Raw genomic sequence first — 20,194 nt, 5'->3', positions numbered from 1 at the left:
CTTCATTACTCATGTGAAATGTATAAGACATTATGTGAGTAGCAGCGTTAAAAGGACACTTGGCGGTTAAGTTCACGGGTTAATTATGCAAACAGTGTTTTCCCCCAGCACATGTACATTTGCTGTCTTCTACGCTTCATTCGTTGCTCACTAACTCTTGTACTGTGAAAAAATACAAGTGGGAATCCCAGCTGTCTTTCATTATAACATTTTATGTGCTACTGTCTGAGTTACTCCTGGGATTCTCAAGGATCACACACACACACACAAATGTATATAAATGGTTCTACGACATCTTTAGCTACAGCACCAAATATTTAATTTCTAAGGGTTTCACAAAGCTGCCATGTGTGACAGAAAGAATTTGCATTGTTTGCTCTATGGAAAGGCTTAGTGCCTGAGCTGAGCTCTCAGTCCTGCTTTGCTTCAGACAAAATTAAAGTATTTTTCTGTATATTTTAGCTATCAAGCAACATGTTTAAGAAAATAGAAAATATTTAGGCTTTAGAGGCCTTCTGCTAGAGGTCAATGTGCTACCAGCGATCTACATGCTACCCACTTTGTGAATTCCAGTGCCAATATTCAAAGCCTTTCAACCTATACTTAAGGTTAAGAAGAGCAACAGACCAGATGAATGCTTATGTTTTCTATAGGTTCACATGCAAATGTGGCCAAGATCGCTGGGATCAAGACTTAAAAATTAAACATTTGATTACATAATTTGCTCATCAGCTGGCAGAAGTGAGATGCATACATGGAGAGCTTTAAATTAGTTTCAGTTTTGACACCACTATATTTCATGGTGATCCTGTAGCTGGTTTGCCTATTTCTGTTTCACTGAGAGAAGGGAAACACAGAATGCATACAAAATGGCTGATATGGTACTGTAGTTTTTTGTTGTTGTAGTTCTTGTTTCAAAATAAAAAAGTCATATTGTCTTAGCTCTTTTAGTCTATGGGACTGAAGATATTTCCCTTTCCACAAGAAAAAATGGATCTTGCAACATCCAGGTAACATTTTTAAATTAAAAAATATGAACCAACAGAAATGATGGAGGCAGTTGCTAGAAGGGTTTACTGTACTGGATAGAGATTAGAGGATTTATTTCTACTTCAACAACAGCACAATTAAAAGTCAGAAGATAAGTGGTAAGTATAACACCCTTGCTATAAATATTCTAAATGAGAAGAATTCTGAACATGTCAAAAGCACAACGTTTAAGAAGGTATTCACTGAATCCCCTATGGCTCAACGGCACTTTTTATTTATTCATTCTTCCTAGGGTTTTTTTAAACTCTAACATGAATTTAGCATGATTTATTAGCACATCGATTAAAGGTGTTTGTTGCAGAACATCATACTTTCATGTATCTGCTAACAAGGTAATTTGCAAATGTGTTTTGGAAGGAAAAGCAAAAAGAGAAAGAAAATACAGCCCTGTGCTGTATAAAGCCACATAAACTTGGAACGTTCTCCTACAATCTGCGCCAACACCATTTTAATACAGCCATAGAAACAAACCCCAAAAGCCCCAAGACCCACACCTAACATCTTCTCCTTCCCCAGAAAACCATCGGTGTGGTGTCCCACCTGCTTCTGCTGACCTGCTCAGTGCATTATGCTCCGGGGATCGCCCCCAGAGCCGGCGGTGGGTGCCAGCGGTACTCACTCGTGCGAGGGGACGCCGTTGGCGACGACGCCTTCGTAGCGGCTGATGCCCTTCTGCTGGGTGACGCTGATCTGCCCGCCCAGCTCGTCCGCGATGATGCCCGCGTGTATCGCCGACTTGCACAGCAGCGACGTCTGAAAGGCAGAAGGCATCACACCCAAACACTCAGGGGATGGGGCTGACAAAGCAGTAATGCTCCCACTCCCAAGCCACTCTAAGTTTTGGAGCACAAAACAGCCTGCACAGGCATAATAGCAATAAGAAGCGTGTGTGTGGGACCCACAACAGGAATCTTTGAAACAAAATACATCTGTTTCCGACAGACTATTTATTTTTTTTCAAATGAGAAGGCTAATAATCTGGTTCTGGGAAGGCGCTGTAAGGTTTTAACCTAATAAATAGCTGGCCTGCCTCAGGAAAACAAAGTCAAAGGCAACACAACCAGCCTTCTTTGCAAAGGGAAAATTAGAATTACTTCCTGAACTTACCTGAAGGTGGATCTGTCTATTACTGTGTACTGCCTTAGGATTTGTGGCATGGTATGCACTGGGAAATTCAGCTGTGTGTCATTCACATGGGCACTTCCACCACTTTCCAAGCTGGGGTGCCTGACTGTCCCCTCCAGGGAGGGCTGGGTGCACTGGGGACACAGGGGCAGCAGGGCACGTGGAGCCCTGAAGGTCCTTCCCGTCAGAAAGCTGAATGCCGTGTTCATGGTGGAGGGAAATTTTCTTTCAAAAATTCCTCCACCTAGATAAGATCTGCATGAGGTCATGCCATGTGCTGCTTTTCTTTTCTAATCACCCTGTATAGCAGGAATAACTCAGCTAATTTGAAGGCGATGTGGCATTTCTTTGTTTTTTCAGCTCTGCCGTTCTCCGGGATGGGGCGGTGTGCTTGCGTAACTGGACGAACAGGTTGAACATGAACACTGGTATTTTGGAAACTCAGCAACTGCTTTACCTGTGACAAGGTGGGATTTTACTTCAGTGGAAGGATTAAGCTTACTCCACTGTGAAAGATGCAAAGATTTCAGAGGCATGAAGGGAGGGAGGTGAGGGGCACAAAAAAGGCAGAGCAATGTGTGATACGAACTGCGGGTAAAACCACTCAGGCAACTTCATTTTAAAGATCAAGCAGTTAATAAAGAATGATCCAAGGAGTTTTTAGTTATCGGTGGGATGTGATTAAGTAGAGTATAGTATTTATTTCATCTCAGAGCAGATTCCTGGGATACTGCAAACGGAATCTTAAAGAAAACCCACAAGTTACTGAAATGCTTTTTATTCCTGCAAGAGATAACTTTAGAAAAGAAATGCACACGGACTCCAAACAAGTAAAAGATGAAGTCATAGGAATATTTAGTACATTGAAAAGCACTGCCTCAAGAGGGAAAAATCCTGTGCAGCCAAAAAGCCAGAAAACTATAGTAAGTTTAGTTGACAATCAGTGGACTTTGTTCTCACACGATTGATTAGTCTGTTTGAAAAGTGTCTCGGTGTGCTTATACACTGATAACATACCAATATACTGATAGTAAAAGGTATATCTAACACAGATGGGAAGAATTATTGACAAACGCCAAGCAGCAAAAATTGAAACCAAGTTGCACTATGCAACCGAGCAATAGATTCTCCCTTCTTTCCTTTTTTTATAATTTTTCCCTCATTATCCTGAATACTTACATCTCTGTATCCTTCTCCTATATTCCCAGAAATGTCACCTGCAATGTCTCTGCAGCCAGCAGGACAGTATCTGCTGTAGTAAAAGAACAGAGGCTTGCTTAAAAACTGGACTGTAATGATGATACCCAGAAACAAACCCATGCAAAAGAGATGCTCTCAAACCCACAGATATTTTAGCAGTAAGTTCTGGCTCATCACATATCATTGACTATAGAGGGTAAATAAAAGTGGCCCTGAATAGACTGCACATAGCAGCACACAAAGAATTAAAACAGCAGTTTTCCAAGTGCATTTTTGTTCAATTCTGTTGTTCTAGAAATGCCATTATGCACACTTGCAGCCCAGCCGAGATAAGAAGCCTGCATGCACATCCAGGCAGTAACCAGCAAAGTACAATTTATTACCATTGCAAACCATATCAAGGAGCCAAGAAATTATAGCTTGTCCTCAGATAATCTTTTATCAGCTGGGGCGTGATCTGCTCTCAGGAGATGCAATGGAATTCAAGGCTACTTTGAATTTCAAAGTGGAAACTCTTTTTACATATACCATACGTATGTATGCCCAAATGAGAATTGCTGAGAGCTCTGTAACTCAGCAGAGGAACTTGTTTTCCTGGGCTGCAGACTTCCATTCTGCACTACTGCTTCTCATAGCCAGGCCTGACACTATTACAGCATTGTAGCTCAAAAAACAAACAAAAAAATCACTTCTCCAGACAGCTAAGACTGTATATGTCTTATGTGACATTTTACAGCAATTAGACCAGATGCCGGAAAAGTAAATGACCGCACAGAGATGTAAAACTTCTTTACCTGTATTCAGTCTTTGTGTAGTGGTTTGCTCGTTCCAAACATGTGATTAGATCTGTGAAAAGGTACAAATGTCAATACCAGCCAGAGGACAAGGAAATATAGAATAACATTTGGCTAAATGAGAAATTGCATTTGAAGACCTCTCTGTGTAATACTTGCACAACTTTATTAGAAGTAAAACAACAGCTAAGGTTTTCCCTCACTCTTTTCATCTCCCTCTTCCACTCATGCTTTACACCCCTTCATCAAAGACATGCAGATCCCCAGAATATTAAATGTAGGATTTGTATCTTAACCTCTACAATCTCTTCATCCTATCACAGTGTGGTAAAAGCCCAGAATGCAGAAGGTATTTTCTTTTTCACCGGGCCTGTACTGAAAATTATCTAGGCAAGATTTCAGCAGCTATTAGATCTGCTTAATGTTACAATTGCTTCTTGCACACATGCTATTAAAAATATGATGGTTCATGCTAATAAGATACCAGAAATATTTAGGACCAAACATTTGGGACAAAGTTTATGTGTAGGGAAGATAATGAAATAGGAAGGACAATGCTGCTTATCCTTCAGAAACAGTACTTTACCTGGATGATCACTACTGGCATAGGACAACAGAAAGCCTCGCCCTGACACGTGGGATCCACTCTCAAAGTGAATAGTCGCTTCGTTGCTGTCCAGAATGATTTCTTTGGGGACAGGCATCATATTACCACAGTAGGGCCCTACAGACAGAACGAAGATTTCAGAGTTTAGATGAGATAGTTAGGCTGGAGTACTCTTGTGATTAGCAGAGAGTTTCATAACATGCTCATTCTCCTTCAGTATAATCCAAATGTTGACAAAAGGGCTTGAACTTCAGTCCTTTATGGGTATGAGCTCCAACGTTACCCTGACAAAGAATGGCAAGAATCCAATCGTCTCTTCGTGGCATAAATTCTAGTATTAAGATCTCTCATTGCATAAGCCTCAGGAGAATGATTAATGCTCTTCCACCTTTGAAGTACAGTGTTCTTAAAAGCAGCAGTAACTCATTAGAGAAAAGAATAAAGAGAACATTTAAAGGCAGTCCAGGGTGTGCTAGATAAACTCTCCAGATGCATACAGCTGAGGCTGCTTCAGCATAGCAGCTATTCAGAAAAGGTTAAGATCACAAACAGCGTACCTGGTCTTAAGGGATGTGTGTGCCACGAGTCATGTTGTACAACAAAGCAGTACTGCTTTGCTCAGAAAATTTCTGCATTTATTTGCCTTTTAAAAACATCATCAGTCCATTGAAACATATAGTTCAAGTTTCTAGAGTTTTAGATAAAATAAAGAGGAAGAGGAAGGGGAAGGGAGCAGGAAAAGGAGACACAAGTCTTGCACTTACGTTGAATTAGATAAGAGTTTTATAGCTACCAACTGCAATACCTTGGAGCACTCCTCAGGACACTCCTTTGTTGCCACAGCAGGCATGCCTGGGACTCTTTGTGACTACATTTGCTCCTTCAGAAGTCAGTTCCTGAGGGGAACTTGGTTTTGAAATCACCATAGTCTTTGCTTTTCTGTCACCACGCCTGGGTGCAAACACTTGTCCCTGGCTGCCCTCAGATGTAGAAAATCATAAGCAGTTTGGGTCTGCTTCTTTGAATTTATGGGGATGCTTACAATATAAACAATTAAATAAGAGGTTTTGTAAAATGACAAACATTTTTTTTTTCTAAGAGAAAAAGCAAACAAGACCCTTTAAAAGCCCTCAGACCACCTGTTCTCTTGAAGTGTATGACAGCTTTTGTATACTAAAGCAAGTCCTTAGTGATGAAAATGATCCCTTTGATTTTTCCTGGACAATCTCGTTTTCTTGGTGGTGGACACCTTATGGTAACTTGGAACTGACTTCTCTGATACAAGAAGTTACAGTCAAAGTGCAGCACAAATTTTATGTGTAGTACCCTTCCAAACAGGCTCCTAAAAGCCTCTTCATTTCATTTGATACTCTTTGCGGGTGGGGAGGTGTCTTTCCCAAATAGTTCACCAACTTTATAGCAACTACAAGATCAGCCCATAGAGTAGCCCAGTCAGAGGCAGTGACAGCCAGCTGTCAGCAGAGTGGGACAAACTAAAGGAGGAACTCTGTCTTTTGGCTTGTAAAAATTATAAGGCAAAGCCAGGCAGGCAGAGAAACAAGTGACAACTGTGACATTTCCCTCGAGTACTCCTGTGTTGAAAATGACTCACGACTTAGTCAGAGAAAACAATGTCTATAAAAAGGGTTAAACAAATTGCTTAGGAAATGAACTTATCAAAAAGACAGCATTTGACACTGTGTCATACCAGACAACTGCACGAGTGATTTATTTGAGAAGGTCTTTTGTGTCAGATTGCAGTGGGAGAAGTAGAGTGCTAACTTAAAATTTTACATTTTTTTCCAGAGTGGAGAAAGAGAAAAAAAAAGGGGGAAGAAGAAAGGAAGGCATTGTGTTTCTTCAAAATAGCAAGACTGAGAAAGCTTTAATCTTTTTCTTCTCTCAGGGACTGACTACATGTTTTCTCACCAATGCTCTGGCTTTTTCCCTTGCAGCGATTCGCAGTGACCTATCAACTCTGTAGGTATAATTTAGATCGCTGACTCACTCAACCGCACACTGGCTGGAGCAGGATTGTGTGTCTCCTTCAGCAGCAAGTCTACATGTGTCCCAGGTAATTATACAAACAAATCACACGTAACAATAAAAAATGATAAAATAAAATAAAAAAGTCTAGACTTATAGAGTTGTATAATATGAAATCCGGTAATTCAGATACAATCAGCTTAAGAAATCAGCATGCAATGCCTGAAGAGAAGTTTCTACTGTTAAGTATTAAATCCAATATGGGTTACAAAGCTATCGTTATCTCACAGTTATGCCAAGAGCAGGTCTGGTGTACCCAGAGACTCCAGTGGGTAGCTCAAAACTAAGGGAACCCAGGGCTAATTACTTCAAGGACATAAAAGCAAGAAACAGAATCCACTGCAGGGATTAATGCTTTTCCAAAGGTTTATCAGTTATCTGCATAGATTTGAAAAAAAAAAGGCATTTATTAACACCAGAGAACATTTACTTGTTCTTTGTTCCAAACAGATGAAGCCTTGCAAAATATTTCGACACAGCTCTTCTCAAGAATTCAGTTAACATCAGCAATACACAGCCAAGTCTTCAGCCTTCCGTGAGATCCAGTAAAGCTTAATTCCAGGCCACCAAATACAGAAATTAACACTTAGACCTAAGGTTTAGAAAAAAAGTATAAGCATTACCTCACATCTCTAACTGCTGTTTTTGGAGATAGTTTTGCCTTTACTACATGAAAGAACAACAGATGTGCAGTCAGTTTTTAGGAAAAGGTGTGATTCCTCGCTCTTATAATGACCACTGTTGACCAATGTAAGCATATTTAATTTACTGAATAATATGGTTTTCTGTTTAGCAGCTCCTTTTCATTTTGCCCTGTTTTCGCAGAGTGGCCTTTTTGACCTCTGATTCTCATTTTCCTCTCAGTCAATTCATTACACATTGACTGTCTTTCAAGAAATTCCCCAGGTAATAACTGGTAGTGCTTAGGAAATAACTCTTCAGGGTCAAGACAGTTCTTTGGGTTCAGTTTTGACAGAGAATTTTATGCTTTGATCTGTTTTCTAATTTTCTTCAGAAAAATATGATTGTTCTTAATCACGTGTACTCTTTCCTGTGCACTTCCATACAGTAGTTCTCCATCTACTTTAATGTTGAAAAGGCAGAAAAAGGTTACTCTCCCACGCTTCCAGCGTTTCAGCTCATAGTGTGCCTGAGTTAGACGCACTTTCCCTACACATAGTAACACCCAGCATAGTTGTTCTCCATTGACTTACCTAGTCTCCCTTCAATGTACTTACTGTAGGATTTCATAGACATTAGAAGATTAAAACCATTCAGCATATGCAGTGATTGGACTTAATCTGAAAACTGTCTGTCTTAGGCAGTATTTTTGAATTGCAATTGAAGTGACAAGATCACATGTCAAAAATACAGCTTTAGCATCTACTTTTAAGACTCGTATGTGATCCCTGTCTTCTCTGTCCATTCCACCTAGGAACTGTTGACTTCTCCAGGCTGTCTATATGAATAACTGAACAACCTCAGTGGGGAGGAGTGATGAAGACGCAAGCCTTGGTTTGTGCCTGTATACAAGGCAGGAGCTGGTTTAAAGAGCTCTGTTAACTTTTACTGCAGCATTTTGACTTGACTCTGGACAAAAATTTAATTTCTAAACTTGGGACTAAGCCAGAAGATTTTAAGATCCCTTTTAAAAACCACCAGATCCCGTTATCAGTTTTTAATCTTCTGATGTTAGTTGCGAGGTGGGTTGCTTTGCATATTTGGCTCGACAAACGAGTCACCAACGCTGATCTCTCTCCCTGTTTCCTGTTTAAGTGACTCTGTTGGATGTCTGCTAGGGTAAGTAGGCAGGATTATTTGGTTTGTTTACTAAGAACAAAGAAAGGATTTTGATTTAATAAACAGATGTGTTACATGTCATGAAACTGAGTAGGTGTTCTCCACATTTCAGTGTTACTATATCTGCATGCCAGGGCCTTTTCTTCTTTCGGTGTCTCACTAATGAGCTGACCCAAGTGTAGTTCCGTCTGTTCACTCCAGATTCATTAATATATATGTATTTTTTTAAATTCTGCAAGAGAGCTATTAGGGGCTTATGGATTTTGAATGTACCTATTTTAATATTCTCTATAATTAAATTAACATTTAATGCCTTTCCTCCAGAACTCCTGATATGGTTTAGGTGGCTTAAATGAAATACTCTTATTTTGAAATTATTGTCTCTGAACAGTATTAACATCCTGCGAAACACACAGTAAATTGTCTCATGGATATCCTTTGGCTGGCTTGTCTGGAGACTGAAGAGATTATTTTATGCTTTGTTTATTTTTAAAATTTTAGCAATAGTCTACTGCTTTTGTCTTTTTCATAATAGTGTTGTCTTGCAAATCTGACGATCTTTACAGTATTGTCTGCTTTTATGAAGTCTAGTTTACTTCTACTGTCAGCCAGTCTCTGGCATATTTCCTGAGATTACTTTGTTGAGTTGTGCTCCTTTATTCCTTCTACTTCCCTCAAGAAGCGCTGTGACTAGAGGACTCACTTCTCTCACACCAACTGGCGGTGCCTACATGGTGCTCGTTTCTGTAGCATTTGCTACTTTCTGCTTTTTCTGTAAGGCTTTTTTCTTTCTTTTAAAAATCAATTATTTTTGTCTTTACCTATTGCACGCCTGGGTCATTCTGCTTTCAAATTCCTCAACTTCATTTAAAACTTCCATTTTGACATTTGAAGAGATCATTAGGAAACTCAGTTTAGATATAAACTCTTAAAGATCTATGGTTCAACAGGGAATCTTCTCCCTTTCTGCTTTCTGTCTTTAACATGAGACTTGCAGAGCAACGCATCTTATGAACAATGTGTGCAATGATCCTAAGGTTATGCTTCTCCAGAATTATCATTTCCTAAGGAGTTTGTATGGGAAAAAATGTTTGAAATTTTCATCCTTCCTTTTGTCAAACAAAATGGCTTGGAAGTACCTCAATAGTCAGGTAAGAACAGGGAATGTGATGAACATGGATTATGCTTGCTTTACTTCAGAGATAAAAACTCAGCCAGTGTGCAAGTCTTTCACAAACAGCTCACAAAAACTGCAAGGATCTGTTGTATGAAAACATATGCGTTCCTGAAGTTTGTCTCCATCCCACATTCACAGAAATGCTTCACTTTCATAAGAAGTAGCTGAGCATAACCAGTAGCTCTTCCTCTCCTATTACCAAGAAAGAGAGGAGAAGAGAAGCCTCTTCTTCGCTCCAAACCTGTGATGAACAAGCGCAGGGGTAACCAGCACCGCCCTCAAGGATGTGCCACGAGATGAAAAGTGCAGGTCCACGTCCTTCTCTGCAGGACATGGGGAAGGTGGTGTTAACACTATGAGTTGATAGGGTAGTCACACTCATTAGTCAGGATGAGACAGCCTAGTTATTCAACATTTAACTCTGTGCAACACAGTCTGACCTCAGAATGAGTGTAAGTAGTTCTTGTTTTAAGAAAAACATATATAACTTTCCGCTAACATCTAAAAGGTTGCCAAAGATTGTGATAAGGGAGAGAAAAAGGCATCCAAGTAGAATCAGGCTGGAGAAGTAATTACAGTTTAAAAACGAGGATCTGGGCCACCTGCTCCCACAGTCTGTAGGTCTGCCTGCTTGACCCCAAGTGAGATTTCCCCTTTTACTGTGGCTTTAGCTAAATCCAAAGACGGAAGCATAGCAACAGCTAGGAACCTTTAGTAAAGAGCTGTACCTGTTTAACAACAGCAACAAAATAAACCCCAGAAAAATACACAATACAATTTATGCATCTAAAGGGACTAAAAGGTCATTTGATAAAAGAAAAGCGGGTTTTCTTTGCTTTATAAGTAAATTTTTCCAAAGCTAAAACCTTGGGCTTCTGTAACCCCTCAGGTGAAACCCAACTGTTAAAAAGAGTTTTGACTGTTAAGAAACCGCTTAACTTGATCTTCAGTGAGAACTTGTCTGGGCATTTCACTGGATTTCCTGAAATACCAGAAACAATACTGTAATAACAAGTTTCCTTTGAGGGGTGAAAAAGAAACCTGGGCACACCCTTTATTCAAGCAAGACACTTATTACCATCTATAATAAGGAAAGACTGGTTCGATGAATCGCCTTCAGCCACGATGACAGGTATGAGGCGTTGGAAGGCACTTGGTTCTCCTGCACACACACACACACACACACACACACACGCACGCACGCACGCACGCAAACTCACTCTCAACAGCCATCAGACACTCACACATCAGTAAATGCTCGATTTCCCTAACAACCCTTAGAGACTGGCTGCGGAGAGGAGAAAGCATTTTCAGTAATTTCTCTTGCTATTTCACACTAGTTACTGACTGCAAATTATGCAAGAACAAGTTAACTGCACTAACTCTCCAAATTATTACTAGTCACTCAGCAGATCTGACATCCACCCCAGAGGAACACATCAACCTCCTACTGACTGCAAGTGAATGGAGAACTAAGTAGGCACTTATCTGTTCTTTAATCTCTTTCCAGTCAAGACTGATGATCGTCTCACAAAATTAAAGGAAAAGATGCTAAACCATTAGACGGGGAAAGAGTGAAGAAAGCAAGCAAAAAGGGTCAAAAGAAATACGGGAATCTGATAAAGTCATGAAAAGAAGCTGACTAAAAGCAATTCCTGTTGAACTTTAAAAACATGTATGTTAATACGTTCATAAGCAGTGCAGCAATGGCTGCTGTGTTCTTGAGAACTACAGGGACCACATGGTTAATCTTGTTTTCACATATCCCTTTAACTAATTAAAAAATCAAAAGCTCTTTTCAGAGCTCAGTATTTTTAATATGCTCAGCTAATGCAATTAACTCTAGAAGAAAGGCATTTCAGTAGAGGCTGCACCTTGTCCATACTGTGAGATCATGCTTTATATTATCATCTATTCTAGATTCCTTTTGTGGGAGAAAAATAAACAAACAAACAAACACCACCCTATTTTCATCCAGTGCAAAGACATGCCTTTGAAAAGGGACATTATAATAAATTTAATTCTCCTAGAGACAACATGTGCAAAGATGTGTTAACATTGCAAGATTTGTCAGACAAAGGTGACTCAGTTTCACCAAGACTGGTGTTAGACTACCTTTGCCGACTGATGATTAATGTTTTCACATCTAAGTCTGGATACAAAGCTAGCAGTTTGAAAGAAAAGACTTGTTACAGGGTCGTTCCTCCGGTTAGCATAGAGGAAAATTGCGTGCAGAATAATAACCCTGAAATACAGTGTTCAGCCACTTTATGTCTCCAATTTTAGAGCTTCATTAAGATTACTTAATGACTATCTTTTGATGGCAATATCATAGAAATATAAATGCAATGGCTGCCTTCACAGGTTCATCAAAGCTGAGAAGCATCAAAGGTGAGAAGAGCTGTAGTGTAAAGTTTGTGTTCCAGCTGAGCAGGGAGGCTTTAGTAGATCAGTGTACACAACACTATGTGCTTTTCCAGGAAGGAATTAAATCCACAGTACTCTTGGGGTCAGACTACAAAATTAGAGGAATGCCCTGAACCTAAATAAAACTCTCAAATTAGTGTTCTGCTGTCTAATCTGTAGTCACAGGCATACTAAAGTGAAAAAATCACCTGGCTAACATAAATCCATGAATCCACTCATTTGTGTATAACAGCTTCCCTTTAGGGTATGGAACATAAATACCCTGAATGTGAACCGAGTTGCTCCTTGTGTATTCCATGAATCCCAGGAGAAGTTTATAACGATGAATGAATCAGAGTTATATATAAAGACTTGTGGGAGAAATCTGAAATGAAAAGAATATTTTGTCATCTGAAGACTTGTTTACACTAATGTTGTATTTACATGCATATAGTGTGGTGCTTTGCCTCCGACCAATTTTCTAAGCTTCAGATACACTCCTGAACAGGAGACTGTATGCATACTGATGTTGCCTCTCTTGTATTCTGTGGAATTTAAGAGACCAGAATAGTATTTAAACCATATTTCCCTTTGGACCTTATTTTCTGATAATTGCACACCTCAAAGAGCAGAGGCTGTCTGGCTAATTTGAAGTATGAGTAATATTCAAAGTGCCAGGCTTCATACTTAGCTTTTTGGATTTTCCTTTTTAAACTCAGGTCAAATACAGACATCCACAAGCATTCAAACATTAGTTTTTAATTGTTCAGATGTTTTCAATGCCTGCAAAACATTTTTAATTCTCCTGTTATCCTATTAAGGAATTTAAGTGGCAAAGCTCAATATCTTCTTGGCTGAAGGGAAGATGCTGACCTGCTTGTGAGTTATTGTGAAGAGAGGAGAAATGTGGAGAGGAGAACTGGGCTGAGAACAGCTACCGAAAAGGACACACAATAAGACTGACTGTACTTAGCCATGCCTACTCCCAGAGCTTCTTCTGCTTACACAAATGCATATTAAATCCCAGAACTGTACCAAAACTGTTTTAACAACTCACTTAGAGAAGTCCTAATCTCATTTGTAAATTCCCATGCCTTTTAAAACACAAATGGTGTTGTGAATTTATGCGTACAACCCTATTTCCTCACTGCATGGATTCACCTGAAAGTAAAGCGAAGTCTCTGTATGTAGGCTAGTGCAAAAGTCTACAGCAAGCTGCAGACCAGAAAAACCATTGCAGATAACATGCCTGCTTCAGCCACAAAACTTGTTTAATCAGATATAAGTAAAATCTGCTAATTGTGCAGTTCATTACTGAGAATGCAAATTATAGTCCACATGCATCAGACATTACCAATCAGGTATGAAAATGGGTGTGGGAATACTTGAAAGAAATTCATTACATGGATTTGATTGCATAATATACCAGTATTCTGTTTATAGGCTGAATAACTGCATGACTGAACTATGTGAAGATGCCTTGGGGCTGGTGTGTAAGGAGCCAAAATTTCAATCAGCATTCAAGCTTCATTTTTCACTTCAAAAAACAATATATTGATTTATCCTTGTTTCCTAGATAAGCCTTTGATTAGAAATGTTAAGATAATATCAGTAAAAATTATTCAAAGTTATGATAATGCAGTACTAAACACGTAACACTTACTGCCAAGTACAGACAATACGCTTCAGGTGAACAGAATTCGTTACTTACAGGTAAACGAACATAAACATAAATACAAAAATCCAAGCACACACAAACAGAAATGTTCCTTATGCCTCAAATCAAGCTATACGCAAGGCTTAGATATGAGCATGTCAGGGTTCACTCTTGTTGAAGGCTGTTTCAAAATGTAATACCTCCCTCCTGATGAACAATAATTACCTTTACCTTCGTTTGTGAGAGAAGCTTTAATACCTCACCTGATCTTATCTTACCAGATGAGTTATAGGCCTATCATGCTCGTGAATGAAAGGCAATCATCCCTCTTTACTATTATGAGTCCTGAGCCTGGGAGAACCACACACTTCACTGAGACAAGCAATGAGCTGGGTGACCTTGAAAACCTGCAAAAGCTCTGTGTAGCTTATCTCTTCATTTGCTTTTTCCGCTGAACCTGTTCTGCTTGTAATGTCCAGCACAGCACATTCAACTGCAGCTGACTGGAGGGCTACAGCCTGCTCCCAGCTGGCAAAATCTTACAAACTTGTTATTCCCCAGTTTATTCCAGTATTACAGAACTCCTTGCAGCTCCATGTCTTTGGATTTAAATCTGACTTCTGCAAAAGAGCTCCCTGTCCTGAAAATCTGTTTGACTCTTCTAGAGAACAAAAGTCTCAGCAACAACTGACTGGGAAAACTGATTTGAAGAAAGCCTCAGGTTCTCTTAGGAGGACTTTGTGTTATTGTTTTAAGTACACACTTAAAGTAAAACACTTAAAACACACTTAAAATAAAACACACTTAAATAGCGTATTTAATCACCTATCCTCTTGTGCAAATCCCTTACACAAGTGCAGCCTGGCTGTACACGTTTAATATCTGCAATTATTAAAGCCTGTAGGTTAGCAAAGGCTATCAGTGTCTAACAGCTCGCAATAATAAAGGTTATCTCCTCTCCTCTCCAAGGCCTCGACAGACTAGGAAATAGAGAGATGCAAGACAGTGGGCTCCGGCTTCTCATCTCTGTGTAGGTAGTGAGCTAGCTCTTTCTTGACCCGAGAAGTATGTACTGCTGATATATATCCATGCGTTCACTGTATCACAACCATGATAGCTCCACAGGCCTTGGAGCACAGCTCCATAGGCCTGAGGGCAGAGCCCTGTAGATGGGTGTGCCACAGGAGGGCACGAGCCCCAGAGGACGTGCAGCCCCCCCGCAGCACTCCCAGCCTTGTCAGCACATGAGGTGTGAGAGCAATGGCTCTGCACGCCCGGAACAAAACACTTGAATGTGGAAAGGAGGAGGAAAGATAAAAGGGTAACATTCCTTGTGCTTTGCTGAGCTGGGATTTACTCACACTTCTCATAGTTCATGTATTTACCATTGCCTTGTCTTTTACGTACCATGGACTGTTGAAGAACTCAGGATGGTAAGGTAGCTGGATTCACATTTCTGTGATTCAATGTCCAGGTCTCCAATTTTTAAGATCAAGCGTTTTCCCTGAGGTACTTGGATTTTCTTTTCACAAAGAGTGTAGTTTGGGTATGTCCCAGGATAGTTCTTGGATGCCAGGGTCCCACTGTCTTGATACATCACCATGTGCCCACATCCATCCCCTGCAGAAGGAGAAGAAACAATGAAGAAAACCAAAACGTATTCCTCAATAAAAAAATCTGTAATAAAATAAAATCTGTAATAAAATGCTGACCACAAAATCATCTTATATGCACTCTGCCTTCTAAAAAAATATTTTGTAATGCTCCACCTCAGTTATGCAGTTGTTGGAAAACAGGTAATTAAAATAAATGGAGTCATATTTATCTTGTAAAGCAGTAGAAAAGAGGGTTGGAAACACTCATGAATTAAGATGTATTTGACAGTCCTATATAAACAGTCTTTCTGGTTTTGTTTTACAGCCAAACCCTACCGAAACCTTAAAGACGCAATTTCACATGTAATAGGTAGGATCCCTCCTTAAAGAGTTTTCTCTCAATTATCATTCCGTATTTTATTTCCGCAGAAAGAGCCATCAGGGAGAGGGCAACTGAATCATGCATGAAAGCACAGACATGACTTAACTGCATACTATCACAGACCTGACTCATCTTACTTTCCTGATGGTTTTCTTGCTCCACTTGCACAGTGCAAAAAGCACTGGGGACAAGGTAAACACAAAAAGGTGGGACGAGTATTATCAGCCCTACACACAGGCTACTTCACAGCAGCATGCCTGGAAATATCAGCGCTGCTGCCTCCTTGCTAACAGGTTGAGGGTTGGTGCTTGCCTGCTCCTGCACGGGAAGAATGCTGCCACTGGCAAAGTGTTTTTTGTGGCCACGCGTAGGAGTGAGCTCAGCTTTGGGGACTTTCCTTGGTGGAGAAGCATCTGAGGAGCAGCTGCAGCAGAACATATGACAACAGGAAAAGGCACATGGAAATACTGGGGGGATGTGGGGGCTGACATGGAAAACAGGATGCATCCACGGAGGGGAAGGAAGCAGGTATCAGATAAGAGATCTTGACTACTAAAGGAAGCAATTTTTAGTGAACTATTTAAAAGTATACTAGTAATGTGAAATCTATATATTGAAGCTAAAGTCATTTCATTCTGCTGAATCATTCAAATAATGAAAACTATCTCAACAGTGGAATTGGTGCAATATCTATGTGTATGTAGCAGTCCTCAGGTTTAGGTCAGTTAGGGCAAAGACACTCTTTTCATAGGAGTCTTATATTCTGTTACCCTTTATCACTACAAAATTGATACTAAACCTAAAAGTGTTAAAACAGAGAATCCCAAAGAGCTGGGAATTCATGTTTACTTTACCCAGAATTTTACTTTCGGGGATGTTTTGGTTAAATTGTTTTGACCTGGCCATTTTAATTACTACCTGAATTTCCTTCCACAATCACTTGGAGGAACATACTTAAGATTTGGTAAGATTGTTTAAAGGTAAACAACTAGAAATGAAGTATTGATAAAGAAATGTACCATACTGGGGGCTTGGGAGAAAGTGGCATGCTGTGCAAAGATAAGCTCCAAGCTATCAAACTTTGACTCACTACTATATAATTACACTGCCATTTCATGCAACTCACTCAACTGCTTTTTCACAGGCAAGAGCATTTATTTTGAAGCTTTATCATTATTTCTAGCTTTGTTGCCTGCTATTTAATTCTGTCAAAGGTTCATGCTTGGAATAGAGGTGAATAGGAGACATGGATCCAAAATCATATCACCACAAAACACATTAAATATGTTTTTTCAGATCTTTATGTTCATACGCTTGAAAAAATAGCTGTTGTTAAAGTTTGTTATCCTAGCTCTATTGATTTTAGAGTGCATAGGAAAATGCTAAAGATGAAAGGCAAACTGGTCTCTTGAGAAAATCATCTTTTTAATGGAAACTTTCTGCATCAGGAATTAAAATGTAAGAAGCAACACAGCACACAGGCTGTCAAATTTCTTGATCCAGAGAGAAGTCTGGGGAGGTCCAGGCAGCATAAAAACAGATCACTTCCAGGAGAAAACAGGACAATCCTGTTGCCAGTGTAGCAAAAAAGAGTTGCCCATGGCTTTTTTTTTTTTTTTTAAACCACATTTCTAACTGTAAGCATTTATTTTAATTGGACTTATAAAAGTAAAGTGACTGCAGTCTGTAGTCTTGGTTTGCTACCTGTACTCATTGGGGAGGGAAAAGGGAAAACAAAAGGAAAAGAAAGTTATACATCCACAGCAGAATGTCACGAGGATGAACTCCTTAAAACTAAAAATCCAGTGTTTGCATTGCCTTCATCTCACTGGGTCACATTCTGGCCTGTGTCACCTCAGTAAAATCCCAAGGATCCTCTACGGTACAACTCTCCTAAAAAAGCTGAAGAGACGTCACTCTCATGGTGAGACGCTGACAACTGTACAGGTCACAGAGCACTGTATTTCTGCAGAAAGTGTACAGGCAAAACTGTAGAGACCTCAGCTTGCCATCCCCCTCTTTGGAGGTTATACAAGGTCTGGTCCCCAGGGAAACTCCTTTCTAAAAATCTGTCTGTGAGTCAGCATTCAAATGTATTAAGACCAGAACATCTTTAGAACTAAGAAAGCATATTTGCTATTTTCCAACTTTTCACTTGTGCGATGTAGATAGCACAGTCATTCAAGCACTCCAGCTGATGAGAGGCAAGCGCAGCATCATCTTGCACCTGTAACATCCCTCACTGCCTCTGCTCTGCCTGTTCCCTCAAAGGAATAGGTCACGGCAAAAGCTCATCTGCCAAAAGAACTGAAGCGATGTCCAAAAAGTCAGGCCAAGTCCTAGTAACTATCCCTTCTGACTCCAGCTCTACATTTTGAATTTCACAGCCAGATTACCAGAGGAAAAAAAAAAAAAGTTACAATGAAATTTACTGGAAAATGCACCCCAGGGAAGGAGTCTGAAGGTATAGAGGCAAGGCAGAATAAATTCAGGATCTGCTAATTCAAATAGATTTAATGACTAAATGCAGAAAAAAGTGTATAATGTATAACTCCACTATAAACCAAAGGCTCAGAAATGGAGGCAAACTGAAAGGAATTCAAGAAGTATCCCTGTACCCCTGTTCATATTTTCAAATAAAAAATGTGAATAAGGTTATCATTAATTTTGTTCTTATTGGTATTTTTTACATGAAATTTTGTTTTTCAGTAGAAATGCATTGGCCAAACCTCAAATACATTGAGTTTTAAATCCAACTGCTTGTCTTTATTAAAACTACAGTTTGAGTTTCTCATGTCACATTCTTTCCTATAGGCACAGCTCTTCTGGCTGGAAGTATGTGTATTTAACCGGTCAGTTCAATGTAGGGTTTCTTGTTAACACCAAGTTTTCATTTAGCATTGCTTTTGGGTGCTGTTTTCTATCACCCCATCTGGCAAGAAGTTGATGGCCTTGTCTCAGACATCCAGGTTTCATCGCTTCCCACTGGACACGAGCTAAGCAAAATATTTGAGCGCAAGGTATTCAGCAGCCAGAAAGTCTAAACATGCCTAGATTTAATAAAATCTCTCCTCAGCACCAGAAGTTACTAAAAGCACATCAAAAACATGCTTTGTAAACTGTGTTCCCACGGGCATTTGAATTAAGATCAAGATCGCAGCCTCTGGATTGAGGGCGCCCGCCTGTTGGCCTACGCTCAGGTTGTATGAAAGATCACACAACGTTGGAATTAAGACTGTTTACCATGAAGATAAAAATAGTCTCCTGTGGGAGATGATGGAAATACCTCCCCCAGGACTGGGAGGCACAACCAGCACCTTCTGCTGCAGAAGCAGGTCCCCCTGCTGGCCCTTTGCCTTTGCTGAGAGTCACGCGTACGTGTAAAATCCAGCCTCGGCTCCCCCAGAGGACATCAAGACATGGGCCATGCTACCTCTGTGGAGAGGGCGAGGGGATGTGCTGATGGGTGGTAGCATTTCCTCCACCTGGATGCCTGCATGGTGGATGTGCGTGGGACAAGGTGAAGGGAGTATCCCCAGGCAGCCATGTCTGGGCTGGGCCTGGCCATGGGGGCCGGCTCATGAGCAGGAGGGTCCCCTGCCCCAGAGGGGCATCAGTGGTGAAACCCGTGCCCATGAATGAGACCCAGCACCAAGAGCTGCCCCAGGAACTGTGGCTGGGAAGGAGATGCCTTTCACTAAATGGTGGCAGCCCCAGAAGCAGCAGAGCTGAAGAGTTCTGAAAATAACACCGGTTCCTCACGGCACCTTCCTGCCATCCTAAATCACCTGGATGCCTCCCGGCTCCTGTCTCTTCCCAAAGGCCAGCTTGTGGGCTGAGCTCCTCTTGCCCCTGGGCTTACCCACCCGTGGCCCACACACACAGGGGGTGCACACAGTGCCTTCGTCCATGGGCTCGGAGCACTGCCCCCTGCACTAGGGAAGAGGCTACCGTTCTCAAATGCCTGCTGTAGGAATGTTTCGTGCGCTGCAGCTTTTATTGAACGATGTTTATACCACCAACTACAAAATCGTTACAAGGCACGATATCAAAGTATGTTTTCAGAAGTGCTGCTACAATGTCCTGGCAGAAAACAGCTGCCTTTTTCATCCTTCTGATTCACATTCGCTAAGCAATTAATAACCGGCTTGGCCTCGCTCCAGTGCTAAATACGTTCTATTCCCCAGCGTGCTCAGGCACACGGCCGGGCCCGCACGCTCCGCCGCCCCTCTGGGCGCAAAAATTTCTCTCCCGGTTACTGACTTCCAATGCCACCCTGCCCTTGGCTGCCTTCTCACCGCAACGAAGACCCCCAAACCAGCCTTATTTCCCTCTCTGCCTCATCTCTCCCTGTC

General features: G+C 40.7%; 1 protein-coding gene across 6 annotated transcripts in view; it reads right to left on the bottom strand.

Annotated features, from left to right (window-relative positions):
- DCBLD1 (discoidin, CUB and LCCL domain containing 1) overlaps positions 1-20,194 on the bottom strand; it is a 48,831-nt gene that overhangs the window by 17,123 nt on the left and 11,514 nt on the right. For 4 of the 6 annotated variants that reach the window (XM_083827729.1, XM_083827731.1, XM_083827726.1 and 1 more), the window contains exons 2-6: positions 15,270-15,482; positions 4,756-4,893; positions 4,170-4,221; positions 3,355-3,427; positions 1,670-1,803 (exon numbers count right to left, since the gene is read on the bottom strand). In XM_083827729.1, coding sequence (XP_083683855.1) covers positions 1,670-1,803; positions 3,355-3,427; positions 4,170-4,221; positions 4,756-4,893; positions 15,270-15,482 — 610 coding nt within the window. Of the gene's footprint in view, positions 1-1,669; positions 1,804-3,354; positions 3,428-4,169; positions 4,222-4,755; positions 4,894-15,269; positions 15,483-16,096; positions 16,264-20,194 lie in introns of all 6 variants that reach the window. The other 2 variants (XM_083827728.1, XM_083827727.1) reach the window with 2 other exon arrangements.

This window comes from Anser anser (genome assembly GCF_964211835.1).
Source record: "Anser anser genome assembly, chromosome: 3".
Classification (NCBI taxonomy): Eukaryota; Metazoa; Chordata; class Aves; order Anseriformes; family Anatidae; genus Anser; species Anser anser.
This window is presented reverse-complemented; position numbering and strand designations above follow the sequence as displayed.